At 46.0% G+C, this 16,422-nt stretch overlaps 1 protein-coding gene across 5 annotated transcripts in view; it reads right to left on the bottom strand.

Moving 5' to 3' along the window:
* Positions 1-16,422, bottom strand: part of Csmd2 (CUB and Sushi multiple domains 2) — a 671,876-nt gene that overhangs the window by 62,390 nt on the left and 593,064 nt on the right. For all 5 annotated transcript variants that reach the window (XM_045150007.1, XM_045150008.1, XM_045150010.1 and 2 more), the window contains 4 exons: positions 11,451-11,531; positions 10,830-10,943; positions 5,576-5,764; positions 2,853-2,999 (listed from right to left, as the gene is read on the bottom strand). In XM_045150007.1, coding sequence (XP_045005942.1) covers positions 2,853-2,999; positions 5,576-5,764; positions 10,830-10,943; positions 11,451-11,531 — 531 coding nt within the window. The remainder of the gene's footprint in view (positions 1-2,852; positions 3,000-5,575; positions 5,765-10,829; positions 10,944-11,450; positions 11,532-16,422) is intronic.

The following is a 16,422-nucleotide window of genomic DNA, read 5'->3' as shown; positions in this document are numbered from 1 at the left end:
GAGTACTGGATTCTGTGACTCTGAACAAATCACTGAATCTATTTTAAATTTTTAAAAAACTTTTTGCAATGAGAAATACAGAGAGAGAAAGAGAGAGAGAGAGAGAGAGAAGAGAGAAGAGAGACAGATAGATAGAATGGGTGTGCCAGGGTCTCCAGCCTCTGCAAACAAACTACAGATGCATGCGCCACTTTACACATCTGGCTTTATGTGGGTCCTGGGGAATTGAACCAGGGCCATCAGATTTTATAAGCAAGTGCCTTTAACCACTGAGCAATCTCTCCTCCCCTGAATGACTGAATTGTGTTTAACTATTTTATTTATTTGAGAGAGAGAGAGAGAGAGAGAGAGAGAGAGAGAGAGAGAGAGAGAGAGAGAGAGAGAGAGAGACAGAGAGAGACAGAGAGAGAGAGGGAGAAAAAGGCAGACAGAGAGAAAGAATGGGTGTTCCAGGGCCTCTAACCACTGCAAACGAACTCTAGATGCACATGCTGCCCTGTACATCTGGCTTACGAGGGTACTGGGGAGGTAAACCTGGGTCCTGGGGCTTTGCAGGCAAGCATTTTAACTACTAAGCCATCTCTCTAGCCCACTGAATCTCGTTTAATTCCAATCTCCTCTTCTGTGACACTCACCTTACAGGTATTCACATGATTTAAAAGAAACCATGTGTATAATAGCCCCAGCACAGTGCAGGGCACTTAGGGCTCAATAAATGGTTGTTCTTTTTCCTTCTGTTGTGCTGGGGTCCCGTGGCATTCCAAGGCATACATTTGCCCATAGGGCTCATTTCCCCCAAACATATTTAATTCCTTTTATTAGTAAGTAGATCTTGAGAGTCCATTAAGTGACAGCTGCTAGGGATATAGTAATGAAGGAAATAGACAAACATCTCAGTCTGAAAGAACTTACACCACAGACCCTTCTAGGGATGTCTAGGGCTGGTCCTGGGCGACTGTGAAAGATGGGTGACGGCAGGGCTCCACAGCATGGGCCTCTTTGTTTGCCTCAGGAGTCCCTGATATGGTCTCCCCGGCAGATAGGGTTAAGGACGGGGGCCCAGGCCCTGTACTCACACACCCCACAGTAAGGCTTCTGGTCTCTTGTCTGGGGCCACATCCCAGTGCAGTTAGAAGTGGTGTTTTAGGGCTGGTGAGATGGCTTAGCGGTTAAGGTTCTTGCCTGCAAAGTCTAAGAACTCATGTTCAAATCTCCAGATCACACGTAGCCAGACTCGCAGTGATGCAAGCATGTAATATCACACATGCACACAAGGGGGCGCAGACATCTAAGTGCGTTCGCAGCAGGCTGAAGGTCCTGCTATGCTCATTCACCCTCTCTCTGCCTCTCTCTCTCTCAAATAAATAAATAAAATAAAGAAGTGGTGTTTTAAAAACTTCCCTGCCAAGTCAATGTGTCCTTTTCATGTCCCGTGTACATCGTATCCATGTGCCACCTCACCCAGGGAGGAGAATCTCAGATATAAAATACTCTTAGTCATGGTGACAGATGCAGGTGCAAATTACACACGTCTACTCTGTCTTAATTATTAAGTACTAATTGTTGCACCGTGTAAAGAATTGTCTTCCAGTGTGACATATGTACTGTGATTACAACTGTCTCATTACCCCCAAATGTGTTAGTTTTTGAATGTCAAGGAAAGGGCAACTCCTTAAGAGCTTTTAGCTCTGAATTTAGCCAGTGGGGTAGGAAAATGTCACATTTCCCTTTTCCATAAGCAGCTGCCAGGTACTCAGCTCCGATTCCCCCTGAGAGGCACCTTGAAGTTTCATGTTCATTTGTTGTGAATGATTACTCTTCCTCCCTCCCTCCCTTCCTTTGGGTGAGCATGTGTCTGTGTTCATGTGTGTGTGTGTTTGCAGGTATAAAGGCCAGATGTGTCAGGTGTCTTCCCCGATCGCTTCTGCCTGTCCCCTGCTACTTGCTGGCAAGTGCATCTATCCTGATGCTGTCATCCTCCACTGCATTAGAATTCAGCTTCTTTGTCCTTTCGGTGTGGACTGATGATCAACAACTCTTCAGGTATCCCCCAGGCCTCTATCGCCATGTTGGACTTCCTGAAGCAGTCAGCTTTTTGGATTGGACATTTGCTGCCCTGTAGACAGCCATTGTTGGACTGCACAGCCTATATCATGATGTAGTGGTTTGAGTCACATGTCCCTCATGAACTCATGGGTCTTGAATGCTTGGTCTCCAGCTGATGGCAATTTTAGAGGGGGAGGTGGAGCCTTGCTGGAGGAGGCCAGTTGCTGGGGTTGGGCTGTTATAGCCAGCTCCCTCCTTGCTCTTGCTAGAGTTTGGCTCACTCTCCTGTTGCTGTTTTTCACCTGCTGTGGCAGAGATGACATCCAGTCTCTGCTCATGCCATGCTTTCTCCTGCCATCGTGGAGCGTCCCCTCGAGACTGTAATCCAACACACAAGCATTCCCCCCATCACTGCTTTCGGTCAGGTGCTCTGTCCCAGCATCAGGGAGCTAACTATGACCCACATAAACCAATCTAATGAGCCCCCTTTGTAAACTGTACCCAGTCTGTTGGTTTGTCCCTCCAGAGACCCACGAGACACATAGGCTGGCAGTGCAAGAAGAGAGGGGAAAGCCATGAGAGATGGATAAAGGACCAGAAATCAGAAGAGTAAGGAGAATGACCCTGGGTCAGCTGTGCAGCGTTAGGGGAGGGAGACTTCTCAGGAGGGAGCTGTCCAGTCCTTACAGCGGAGCTCACCATGTTCATGAGCAGATGGGCCAGTGCTTGGTTTGGATGTGTATAGTGAGCAATGTAGGGTGCTCAGGGGCCAAGGTCCTTTTCAGGAATCATCATGGTTCACCCACCTGAATACCGGATCTTGAAGCCCTTCCGGTTGTAGGCGTGGTCTGATGACCAGCGCAGGTACACGCTGTTGCTGGAGCTGGTGACAATCAGAGGAGCTGAGTAGTTCCCACTGAGGGCTTTCAGCAGGGGACTTTGCCCTGAGGGACCTTGGATGAGAAGGGCACAGGATTATAGGCCATTCCAGGTGTACAGACAGCTACAAAGGGTGGCACTGGGCCTGGGATGGCATATGACTCTTCATCTGGCTCCTCCCCACCCTGACCTAAAGCAGGTCTTTAGGAAATCCCTACTTATCTACAGGAGTTGGCAGGCGAGATGAAATCTATTTGCACTCTGGGATTTGGCAAGGGTCAAGAAGTTGTTTGATGGTTTTCAAACCTGGACCCTATTTCTACTTTCCTAGTACATGCTAAAAGTAGCTTGGTGTCTACCATATACAAAAAACCCTTTATTGAGCAAATGGACAGCAATAGACCAGATGAAAGCATTAGGTCTCAGGGCCAAGAAAAGCTTCTCTATTTTTATTTTCCTTTTCCTACCTGCAATGCCCAGATTGCATCCTGGGGCTCTGGTTACAAGACACAACATGAAACTAGAGAATTAAGAATCCAGGACCTAGCATCTCAGAGACGGTCCTGAATGAAGGGCCTAATATGCTGTTGAGACAGCTCTTGGAAGCTCCAAAAAGTAACGGACCACATTTGTGAGTAGGATCATCCAAACTGCTGTGGCAAACCATGAAGGAAGGGGTCCACAGCCTCAGAGGAGGGGCACATTTGAACAGTCCTTTTAGCATGTGCATATATGTGTGTGCATGTGTGGATGTGCATAGTGTGTGTGTGTATGGATGGATGTGTATGATTTGTGTATATGGGTTCATGCATCCTTTCCTTCCACCTTGCTTGAGACAGGGTCCCCCTCATTGTTTTTGCCACTGTCTCTCCCAGACTAGTCAGAGAGCTTCTGGATGTTCCTGGCTCCATCTCCCATTGCCATAGGTATGTTGTGATCACAGACGCATGCATCATTTTGTGTCCAGCTTTACATGGGTGCTGGGGAGTCAAACTTGGGCTGGCAAGGTTGCACACGAGCACCTTTAGGCACTGAGCCATTTCTCCAGCCCCATGGAATAGTTTTATCATGATAACAGAACACCTGCTGGCTAACTGTGTTCCTTAGGATGGCATGGAGGGCATCCACATACTACAGCAATGCAACGTGCCCTGGCGAGGGGGGGCAGCTACACTGCGGAGACCTTGAGCCATGCTATTCTTGCAGTAGGGTGAAGCTGACAGGAGGAGATGCTAGGACCGAGCCTGGCTCCCTAGAAGGAAAGGAGGTAAGATTCTGGAACAGAGGTCAGGGAGAAACACTGCATAACCAAAAACAAAGTTAGTGTGTGTATGCGTATATATGTTGTTTTTCAGGGTAAGTCTTGCTTTAGCCCAGGCTGACCTGGAATTCACTCACTATGTAGTCTCAATCTGTCCTCAAACTCACAGGGATCTTCCCACCTCTTCCTTCCAAGTGCTGGGATTAAAGGTGTGCGCCACCCTACCAAGCCAAAGTTGGCCTATTTACTGAAATGCGTAGCAAGCGTGGAGGGGCAGCTGGAAAGGCATGGACTGCAGGATCCATGGAGGGGACTCGTAGGATGTGGTACCTCAAGGGACAAGCTAGATGAGCAGCGAACAGGAGCAGACAGCAAAGTAGGAATATGTGTGAGCAGATACAGGGGGAGGACAGAGTCCCTAATGGGAAGACACAATCTCCCACCCGTTGTTTAGAGCCGGGCCAGGTTTCTTTCCTACCCCGGAATAGTCTGCCTGAAGGGGTGGCTGTGAAGAAGGGCTCTATGTCACGCCACCATTGTATAGTGTAGTCATTTCTCTGGTCATTTCCTCCAAAGCCCCACCACTGTTTACTCATAGAACTGCATGTTGTCAAGACGGCAACACTGAAGTTACTCTAAATTCTCTAATTTGGAAAGAGAATGAGGACTATGGTGAGGCTCAGGGATCCAGTGTTGTGTTGTGGCTGCTTTGCTGGGTCGACACGGGGTCAGCTGGCTTTTCTCAGTGCAAATGCAGCCACCAGGTAACCTCGCTGCAGCAGCTGTGCTGCCATGGGTGGCATCGTGATGGAAAGCAGATTAATAAAGTCTTTGCTTGCAGAACCATACATCGGACAAGGCCTTCTTTTCTCTCGAAAACGAACTCCAGATGCATGTGCCCTTTTGTGCATCTGGCTCTTCGTGAATAGTGGGGAATTGAACCTGGGACAGGAGGCTTTGCAAACAAGTGTCTTTTACTGCTGAGCCATCTCCTTAGCCTTTCAGTGACATTTTTGGGGTTTGGGGCATACTGTGACAGGCTCTGCAAATCAAACAGCAAATGATAGTACCTTTCCTACCAAAAAGAAGGAGTGCAGTTTTGTAGGCCTGCTTGGGTTTTGGAGGCAGGCAGACTACCCTTCATGGGGAATACTGCTGGATCCCCTTGCTGGTTGATACTCAGCGGCTCTAGCTTTGAGTCAGAAAGGACTCTGGCAAGGCCAGGCTGCTGTGCAAAGCAACAGTCGTATGCTCACCAAAACCCCTGACCTTGGGCTTCTATGGTAGTAAAGACATCATGTGGAGTCCGTGGCAGTGCAGAACCCCAGGGATCTGGAGCAAGGTGCTGCCGTCTGCCGCTGAGAACCACAAAGCCTTAGAGTGACTCACCATCAAAGATTTCAAACTCATCGTACTGCTTCTCGCTGAGGAAGTACTCCACTGTGATGGAGATGTTGTACTCTGGCTCCACTCTCACCAGCCAAGAGCAGGTCTGGAACTGCGGGTAGCTTCCGGGGTAGCTCTGGCTCAGGATCACGCCCGTGGAGTCTGTCATAAGCTCATTCGTCGGGCATTGCACTAGGATAAGAAAGAGTTACCAGGCACATGGTGTGGAGGCCAATACAAGGCTAGCATCATCCCTGGGGTAGAACAATTACTGCTAACTGGTATTGGGCACTTCTAAACAAGACCCCATGTCCATCGGTACACTGTTCCACATTTTTATGTGCCCTAAGTCATGTCTTTTGTAGATGTAGTTTTTTTTTTGAGACACTGTATAATTTATGCACAATATTCATACACAACATTCAGACATACAGTCCAATGGAGTTGGGAAAATGTGTACACCTGTGTAACTACCACATCAACATACAGTTGTCCTCTGGCATCCTGGAAGACTGCCCCAGAGACTCTAAAGTCACCAAAATCTCTAGAGGATGCTCTAGTTCCTTACAGACAATGGAACAATATCTGATTATCATCGATGCAAACACTTTGGTATATATTAAATCATTTCTTGGCTACTTACAATGCTTACTACAATGTAAATTCCAGGCAAACCTCATTATTTAGGGAGTAAACAAGGAAAAGAAGACTGCATGTTCAGGACAGTTTTTTCTTTTCTGAGTATTTAAAAAATATTTATTTATTTATTTGGGAAAGACTGAGAGGGAGAAGGATAAAGAGATAATGGGCATGCCAGGGCCTTCAGCCACTGCAAATGAACTCCAAACACAAGCATGTGCCACCTTGTGTGTCTGGCTTACACGGGTACTGGGAAATAGAACCTGGGTCCTTAGGCTTCACAGGCAAGTGCCTTAACCACTAAGCCATCTCCTCCAGCCTGTTTCTGGGTATTTAAAAAAAATATTTTATATTTATTTATTTGACAGAGAAAGAGGGAGGGGGGAGAGAGATAAAGAGAATGGGCATGCCCGGGCCTCCAGCCACTGCAAACAAACTCAAGACATGTGCAGCCCTCACCCCTCCGTGCATCTGGCTAATGTGGGTCCTGTGGAATTGTGCCTGGGTCCTTTGGTTTGCAGGCAAACGCCTTAACCACTAAGCCATCCCTCCAGCCCTTTTCTGAGTATTTTTGATCAGTGGTTGGGTGGCTCTATAGCTGTGGAACCCACAGATATGGAGGGCTGACAGTGTGTATCATTTCCGTCTACCCAGCAAGTTCAAGTTCTCTTATGCTTCTATGCAATCAGTATGACCTCTCACACTCCCAGAGGTCACTGATGTTACTCCTATAATCAGAGATTCATTTGGCCTGTACTAGAACTACCCACAATTGTGTGCGTGCGTGCGTGTGTGTGTGTGTGTGTGTGTGTGTGTGCGCGCATTATTTTGATCAATATACTGTTCCTAAGAGTCACCCTCAGCCATTTTGTAGATGACCACTTACTTGTGGTCTGGTGGAACTCTGCTGTGTGATTACAGGATGTTCATTCATTAAAATACAGATCAACACATGGGTTGTTTCAAGCTATGGGATTCCTATAAAATTCTTTTTGTGGACCTACATTTTCATGTCCTTTGAATCAATAACCAGAATTTCTAAGAAGTAGGATGGTTTGATGTTTACCCTTTAAGCCAAGTGCCCGATGTGATTGTATGGCTTTACATTCTGACCTGGAATGTCTGAGAACCTCGGTGGTTTCACATCCTTGCCAACACTTGGCACTGTCAGTCTTTCTAGTTTTAGCCAGCTGATGTTTCATGATGGACTTAATTTGTCCTCAACTAATGGATGCTGGGCTTCTTGCCAGGTTCTGGGTGGTCATTTATATGTCATATTTTCCAAAGGGATTGCTGAGGTCTCTTCACCCTGTTTTTATCAGACTCTTATTATTGAGTTTTAAAAGTTCTTTACTTGTTCTGGATAGAGTCCTCAGCAAGATGATGTGTATTGTGAATACTTTGTCTTGTTCTATAGCTTGCCCTCTTCTCTCTTTTTTTTTTCACATTTAGGTCTGTTGGGTCTTCCCTTGTGTACTTTAAAGTTTTTTTCATTATCTGCACATATACTTTCATATCCTTGAAATGGAATGAACCTGTTTGTCATTATAAAATATCCGTCTTTCAGGTAACATTTTCTGTCTGCAGTATTACCAAAAACTTTGTTATGGTTCTTGTGCTGACAATTTGTATGGCATATCTTTTTCCTCTTCTTTTATTTTCAACCTACATAGTATTGATGATTACATATTAAAGTGCATCTTTGTAGAAAATAAATTGCTACTGTTTAAAGCATTTAAATTTACAATCGTTCTCACGCAGTAAGAGCTTATTGAGATAAACGTGTCATTCACTTATTTTGTGTCACTACTTGTTGCAGTCTGTCATGGACAATGTGGTGTTTAAATCTCTCACTGCGATTGTGACGTTTTCCCTTTCATCCTCACTGTGGCTATATAATTAAAAAGACGGATGATAATAATTATTGTCAAAGATGTGGAGACACTGGAAATCTTATGTACACAGCTGGTGGGAATGTAAAATGACTCAATCACTTTGGAAAATAGCTTGGTACTGCTTCAACATATTAGATATAGAGCTACCATGTGGTCCAGCAATTTCACTTCTACGTATATACCTAAAAGAAATTAAAACATATTATCCTTACAAAAATAGGCACATGGGGCTGGAGAGATGGCTCAATAGTTGGGTACTTTCCTGCCAAGGGTAAGGATCCGGGTTTAATTCCCCGGTACGCATGTAAAGCCAGACGCACAAGACGACACATTCAGTGGCTAGAGGCCCTGGTATGCCCATTCTATCTCCGTCATAAATCAATAAACTAACAGACAGATCTTAAAAATAAAAAAAAAACCAGGAACGTGACTATTCATAGCAGCACTATCATGACAGTCATGACATGGCATCAGTCCACATCTTCATCACGTGACAAATGTCTAAACAGAAATATGGTCTATCCATACAACGAGATATCTGGCAACAAAAATCAAGTACTAGTTGGGTGTGGTGGTGCACACCTTTAACCCCAGTACTCAGGAGGCAGGAGTAGTAGAATCTCTGTGAGTCTGAGGCCAGCCTGAGACTATATAGTGAATTCCAGGTCAGCCTGGGCTAGAGAGAAACCCTACCTCGAGAAAACAAAAACAAAAAAAAGCAAATACTAACCCACATTCCAATATGGATGACCCTCGACAAGACTCAGCTAAATGGAAGAAGCTGCTCACAGAATTCTGGACATCATGTGACATGGAAATTTGTATGAAATGACCAGATGAAGCAAATCCATAGAGAGAGAAACTAGATTTCTAGATGGCTAGGAATGAGGGGGTTAGAAGGAAATAAGAGTGCCTGATCATGAACATGAGAACTTTTCTTTGGAGAGTGATGAAATGTTCTCTATTTGATCAAAATGATTGTTGCAAAATCAGTGAGTATCCTAAAATGACAGAACTATATACCTAAAACGGGTTGATTGCATGGTACATGAGTTATGGTCACTTGGTGAAGCTATTATTCTTATTACTTTAGACAATGATGTTGTTATTAAAAGACTATGAAAGCAACAATGATACCAAGTCTCAGTTGAAAGATGGGTCTGAGAGCAGGAATAAAAGCCAGGAGACTGGAGGTCTGCAGGCAGGAAGCACATAGGAAAGAGAGAGTGAGGCAAGGCTTACGAAGGAGGTTCTGCAGCAGGCGGATGCTGGCCTTGGCTGTTCCTGGGGCCTGGTTGTTTGGCATGTGGATACGAAAGCTCCACTAGACGAGTGGATTTCTTTTTTAAAAAAATATTTTAATTTTGTTTATTTATTTGAGAGGGTGAAAGAGGGACAGAGAGAGAGAGAATGGGTGCACTAGGGCTTTCGGCCACTGCAAACGAACTCCAGATGCAAGTGCCACTTGTGCATCTGGCTTATGTGGGTCCTGGGGAATTGAACCTAGGTCCTTTGGCTTTGCAGGCAAGTGCCTTAACAGCTAAGCCATCTCTCCAGCCCATGAATTTCTTTTCTAAAAGAAGTATGCGTGTTGGGGGTGTGGTGCAGAGGACAACCTTTATTTTCATTCTTCTCAGGTGCCTCCACCTTTATTTTTAAATTTTAATTATTTTATTTATTTGCAAGTAGAGATAGATAGATAGATAGATTGATGGACAGACAGATAGAGAGAGAGAATGGTCGCACTAGAGCTTCCTGCTACTGCAACAGAACTCCAGACACATGCACTGCTTTGTGCACCTGGCATTATTTGGGTAGTGGAGAATTGAACCTAGGTCATTAGGCCTTGCAGGCAAGCACCTCAACTCTTGAGTCTCCAGCACCTCCCACACACCCATCCACCTTTTCTGAGACAGAATCTGTTAGGCTGCTTGGCCAGAAAGCCTCAGTTATCTTGCTGTCTCTGTCTCCCGAATGCTGGGATGCAGGCGCACTCTATCATGCCTGGCCTTTTTCACGTGGGTCTGGGTACTGAACTCAGGCCTTTGGCTTGCGAGGCAAACAGCTGGCCAACCAATCCATCTCTTCATCTGCTGACAGTGAAATATTGGGCTGAAGGATGTCCACTGTTATTGAGGGCAAGTTAGTTGTTGGGTACATGGGGGACTGGGAAATCCTAATCTGTGGCTGCCGATACTCTCTTCCTCAGTAACAATCCATGCTGTAGGTTCTTTCTCCTCTAGCTTATTTTTTAAAAAATTTTTAGGGCTGGAGAGATGGCGTAGCGGTTAAGCGCTTGCCTGTGATGCCTAAGGACCCCGGTTCAAGGCTCGGTTCCCCAGGTCCCACGTTAGCCAGATGCACAAGGGGGCGCACGCGTCTGGAGTTCGTTTGCAGAGGCTGGAAGCCCTGGCACGCCCATTCTCTCTCTCTCCCTCTATCTGTCTTTCTCTCTGTGTCTGTCGCTCTCAAATAAATAAATAAAAAAAATTTTAATTTTAAATTTATTTTTCCGAGAGAGGGGAGGGGGAGAGGCAGATTAGAATTTGCACCAGGGCCTCAACCACGGTAATCCAACTCCAGACGGTTGCGGTTGCGCCACCTCGTGGTCACGTGTGACTTTGCATTCATCAAACACCACTGACCTATGTCCTCTTCCGCAGTGAGGCAGGGACTGAGCTAAGAGCTGGGGGCTGGAGGAGGAGCAGGACTGGAGCAATTACCTTCGCATATTGGAGGTGGGCCTTCAAACTGCAGGTATGTTCCAAGTTTGCAGGTGAGGATTTCGTTCCCCACTAAGGTAAAGCCGGGAAGGCACCTGTAGCGGACGATGTCACCTGTCAAGAGAGATCAGCATGGGCACCCTCTGTGGCAGAGTCTGCTCAGGGAGGGTGGGCAGTCTCCTCAGTACCTTAAACCCATGTCCTGGGAACTAGCAGTAGGCTATGTTGCTGTCAAACTTCAATAACCAGCTCAACTCTGACCCCTTTGCTCAGACAACTGCCTCCCTCCCCCTTCAGGCCTTGCCTGAAGTCACGGACATTTTCACATTCTAAGAAGTTCTGTACTGTCTTCACACCCCCTTGACCTATAGAAGTAAGCCATTCCTCAGCTGCCCTTTCTGGGGATGGGTTGGAAGAAAGGGGATTGTATTTTGGGTGCAATCTTAGCTGACACAGTCGCAGCCCCTTGGCCTCTCTTTCCCTCTGCATGGAGGAGGAGGAGGAGGAGGAAGAAGAGGAAGAGGAGGAAGAAGAAGAGGAGGAGGAGGGATGGGCCTCACCACCCCACACCCACTGCTTGTGGCTCCTCCCACCAGGTCCCTTCTGTTCGGCAGCTGGTACCTATGTTGAATTCCTCGTTCTCTGTGACCACTTCAGCGTTGGGCAGGATGGTGGGGGGCGGACACTTGGTGAGCGGATAAGCTGAAAGATAGAGGGACACAGGTCAGGGTCACAGTTCCATCCTCGTGCCCGCAGTCACTCGTCCGTCTGGCTCTTTCTTCATCCATTCACACAGCAGATATAGACTAATGACTGTCTGTAGACAGGGCAGGCCTTGCTAAGCACTGTTTGGCTTATCTTCAATAATCCTTTTGTGTTCTGGTTGCAAATCCCAGGAATTGCCTTCATTCACTTAATTTGTGTGTGTGTGGGGGGAGGTGAGTGTGCGCACATGCATGTGGAGGCCAGAGGTCAGCTCTGGTACTTCCTTCTTTTGCAATCATACTTTACCTTTTATTATTATTATTATTATTATTATTATTATTATTTGAGACCGGGTCTGTGCTTGAACCTGCAGCTTATGGATTTTGTTAGTCTAGTTAGTCACCAGAGATGGTCCCGCCCCTGCCTCTGCAGCTCTGGGATTACAGGTGAACACCACCACGTCTGGCTTTTATGTACTTGCTGAGGATTCAAACTCAGGTCCTCAGTGTGGGCAAGCGCTCCACCCACTAAGCCATCTCACCAGCCCCCAGGAAACACTTTATTTTTTGAGGCAAGACCAATAGATTGGTCTTTTTTATGAGAGGGAGAGGGAGAGAGGGAGAGGGAGAGGGCGAGAGAGATCCAGAGCTTCCAGCCACTGCAATGGAACTTCAGATGCGCTCGCCATCTATGTGCATGTGAGGCCTTGAGCATGCCCCACCTTGTGCGTCTGGCTTTATGTGGGATCTGGAGGGTCAAACATGGGTCCTTAGGGCTCACAGGCACTCTTCAGCCCGGGAACCACATTTTGACGCTAGTAAAGGAGGGACTAAGAAGCAGCTGGCGACTGGCACTGGGGAGGGGGAAAGCATTGCTGAGAACGTCCTCGGTGTGGGGCACTTCTGCGGAATGTCCTTTCTGAGTCTCCCAGCAGCTGACCCCTGTGAGGTGTCCCTGCTCTACTTGTGAGCAGGTGCGATTCAGAAAGGTAAGGCCACTTTCTCAAGGTCAGGCAGGGACCAAGTTGCACAACAGCATTGGACTCCCCGTCTGGTCGTTCCCAAATCCAAGTGTCCCCATGACTTAGCCTCCACCTCTTATGTGTGGCTTCTGCGGGGAACCACTGAAGTCAGCTAAGCTACCTCTTGGCCAAACACGCTTGACCTCAGTGGAGTCCTTCCATCAGGGCAGAGACCGGACGGTGCCCGGATGCAGGGAGGAGTTTCTGAGGTCAAGGTCAGCGTGGGCTTCTGAGTTACCTTTGACTACCTGACCTGTGGCTGTGTGATACAGAAGCGTTGACGTCGCTGTTATTATTATTTCCCCACTCCCCATTGCCCTTACTGTTCTTACAAATACATAAATATCACATATTGTCATTAAAATCTGAGATTTTCTACGAAAACAGTAGAAAGAAAATTAAACTCATACATTATCTTCTCAGACAAAATGCACACTTAACCTTTCACTACAAGTTCTTGGAGTTCTTGTTCTCTGCATAGTTAAGTATTTTTCTCTTGCCAAATTTGCATCACATGCTATGTACTTTTGTGCTGTTCCTTACTGGCTACTATTACATGGGAAGAACATTCCCATGTAATGAGATTGAAATGAATTCACAGGATTAAGTTATGTAATTTATTTCACAGGCACTATTGTTAACCATTTAGGGATCCAAAGTATAGCAATTAAAAGAACTATGATGGAATCCCTGTATGCATGAATCTTTTATGGTTTTTCTCTTTTCTTTTCTTTTTGCTGATGGTTTTACTTTTTCTTTTTTTTTAAATTATTTCTGTGTTGTGTGTGTGTGTGTTGTGTGTGTGTGTGTGTGTGTGTGTGTGTGTGTGTGTGTGTCAGAGTCTCTTGTTGCTTCAAACACACACCTGTCTGGCTTTACATAGCTACCTGGGGAATTGAATCTGGATGAGCAGGTTTTGCAAGCAAATGTGTTTGACTACAGAGCATTTGCTCCAATTCTAGCACATTATCTTTTTGGAAGTACAGGCCTCTCCTGCTGAATGCTACTAATCTCTTCCTAGATATCGGTGCTCATTAGGACCCTTCCCCCCAATATTTTAAGTGGGAAAAACCCATAATGTACTAGAAATCCAAAAACAAAATTAAAGCACAGTCAAATATTCACATGTATGCAGCATGTCATCACAATAGGTCTTGCATGTATTAAAAAATATCTATTCATGATGGCAAGATGGCTGTTAAGAAAGCACTGGCTTGGGACACTGAAACCTAATTTCCGTTCTGTAAATACACATTCAGCGCATTGTGTCAAGTCCCCAGATGTAGTTTTTTAGATTAGTTTTGTAAAACTCTAGGCAGAAACAAAGGCTTGGTGGGAAAGTCATGGTGGGAAAGCGTTGGGGGCCGGTGTGAGGTAGCTGAGTATGAGCAGCCCGGTTTCAACTGCTTGAGCCAGCAGCATCTGAGATACACATCTCCATTGTCCCCATCATGAAACTGGGGTTCCTTTTCAGGTGTTCCCCTGGGATTCTGGCATTTTACCAACCGTGGTTGGAAAGTAAATGGAAACTTTTCTTCTGTCTAGTTTTATGTAAAATGTTGTATAGTGCGTTTGGTGTGTTGCCTGACAAGTGTCACATGGAGAGACACTCAGGCGCTATGAAGTGTGGGCACTAAAGCTTAAGAGGCCCTCTTGAGGTAACCAAGTGGGCTTCAGCTTGATTTCGCATAAGCCAGGAGAAGCGTGTCTGCACCTGAGGAGTCTTTCTATTTTCTCTCTAGGACAACCGTCCCCAGTGTCAACAGATGGCAGTGCCTGAGTCACTTAGGGCCACTGTTCTTCTTTCATCCAGTTTCACGGAGCCAATACCTGTTGAGAGCTCACCCTAGCTGGGGCACTTTGGGGCTGCTGGGGGTGCATGAGAAAACCAAACAGATGACGTCCTTACCCATCACTTGGCTCGACAAATGAAAAGCCAGCATTTCCTGTCATTGCCACTTGCTAATTAATTAAGCAACTTATTTCGCATATTATTATAATTTTTGAGGCAGGGTCTCACTCTAGCCCAGGCTGACCTGTGACACTCCTCTGTAGTCCCAGGCTAGCCTTGTGGAATTCACAGTGATCCTTCTACCTCAGCCCACCACGTTCAGGGCTTATAGGCATAAGCCACCACGCCCAGCTTTATTAATAGGTCATTTGCATTTCTCTTTTTAACCACCTAGTAAGTCCTTTGCCCCTCCTTCCTTTTTAAGTTTGCAGTGCTCTATGCTGTTTAAGATTGATCTTGTTGTTACAGGAAGATTCCCGTGCTAGGGGTGGGATATGCCCAGTTGGTTATTAGTCAGGAGGACCCTCCCCCAAATAAAAAACAATGAGGGTTACTGTCAATGTTTTTGGTTGCCTGCCAGAACCAGATTGTAAAACATTATTGCTGAAGACACAACAGTTTTTCGGATACAGGACACTGAGAAATCAAACTGAACTGAGCTGGAAGCCTCCTCTGCGCTGGCTAGCTGTCACAGTGCTGGAAAGTGCTACGCAGCCTGCTGGGCAGCAAAAGTCAGCATCAGGCTTAACGGCAGTGGACTTCGTGAGCTACACAGGTAGCCAGCTAGGCAAGGTGTGCTATGGGGGTAACCAAGTGCTCTCTGGATTGGAGGCCCAATTCACAGGAGGGAATTCATGCCTGGCACTGAAAACCTGCTCAAAAGCCTATGGCTGGAAGATCACTGGCCCTGAGAGGGACGCTACAACTGCTGTCTGGCTAAATGGCTATTTGTGCACATCACCTTTCCCTTTGAATATTTATAGATTAGTGCTGCTCTCAACTCTGGTCAGGAAAAAACTTCCTTTTGTAGATAGCAGTAACTATTGGGGCATCTGAACACTCATCGGTGCTGGGAAGTGACTGCTGGGTGTTCAGTACTGAGTGAGATTTCTCTATCACCCTCCCCAATGCTCAGGAGACATTGTAGAACAGGGAGGCAGAAAGAATGGAAGAGCTGTTGGATGGGGAGAAGTGTTTTGGAACGCTGTCTTCTGGACATGAAATGGCAGCTGCATTCATGATCTCACGGTGGCTGACATTACCTGCACAATGCTGGGCCCATCAAACATTCTGTCACCTATGAAGGAGGGAAACCCCCCATAAAAACAGAAGAGGGACTAGTTGGAAAGAAAAAGGGGTTCAGTGGAAGGGGCCAAGAGAGGCAGGACAAAGAAGGGAATGGGAGGGGTTAGTCAAAATATATTATGTACATATATGAAAATTATTGCCAGGCATGGTGGCACATGCCTTTAATCCTAGCACTCGGGAGGCAGAGGTAGGAGGATTGCCATGAGTTCTAGGCCACCCTGAGACTCCATAGTGAATTCCAGGTCAGCCTGGGCTAGAGTGAGACCCTACTTTGAAAAATCAAAAAAAAAAAAAAAAAAAAGAAACTTATCAATAAAGAGTTAAAAAGATTAACCTTATCTTGTTAATTCTATGTTCACAGTTTATCATTTGCTTAATTTTATTTAAAACACTTTTGATTTCTTTTTTTAATATTTATTTATGTGTGTGTGTGTGTGTGAGAGAGAGAGAGAGAGAGAGAGAGAGAATGAATATGGACACATCAGGGTGTCCTGCCAGTACAAACGAATTACAGACACATAAGCCACTTTGTGTATCTGGATTTATGTGGGTACTGAGGAATCGAACCAGAATGGTCAGGCTTTACAAACAAGCTCCTTTAGCCACTGACCCATCTCTCCAGGCTGATGCTTTACATGGGAACTGGGGAATCAAACCAGAGTCCTGAGGCTTTGCAATCAAGTGCCTTAAATATTGAGCCATCTCTCCAGCCCTGTGGTCACTATTTTCACTGGGGTGCTTTTCTAATACATTTTAAAACTTTTTTT

The sequence above is a fragment of the Jaculus jaculus genome, chromosome 5 (assembly GCF_020740685.1).
Source record: "Jaculus jaculus isolate mJacJac1 chromosome 5, mJacJac1.mat.Y.cur, whole genome shotgun sequence".
In the NCBI taxonomy this organism is placed as follows: Eukaryota; Metazoa; Chordata; class Mammalia; order Rodentia; family Dipodidae; genus Jaculus; species Jaculus jaculus.
The sequence above is the reverse complement of the archived record's forward strand: the minus strand, read 5'-3'. Positions and strand labels throughout refer to the sequence as shown.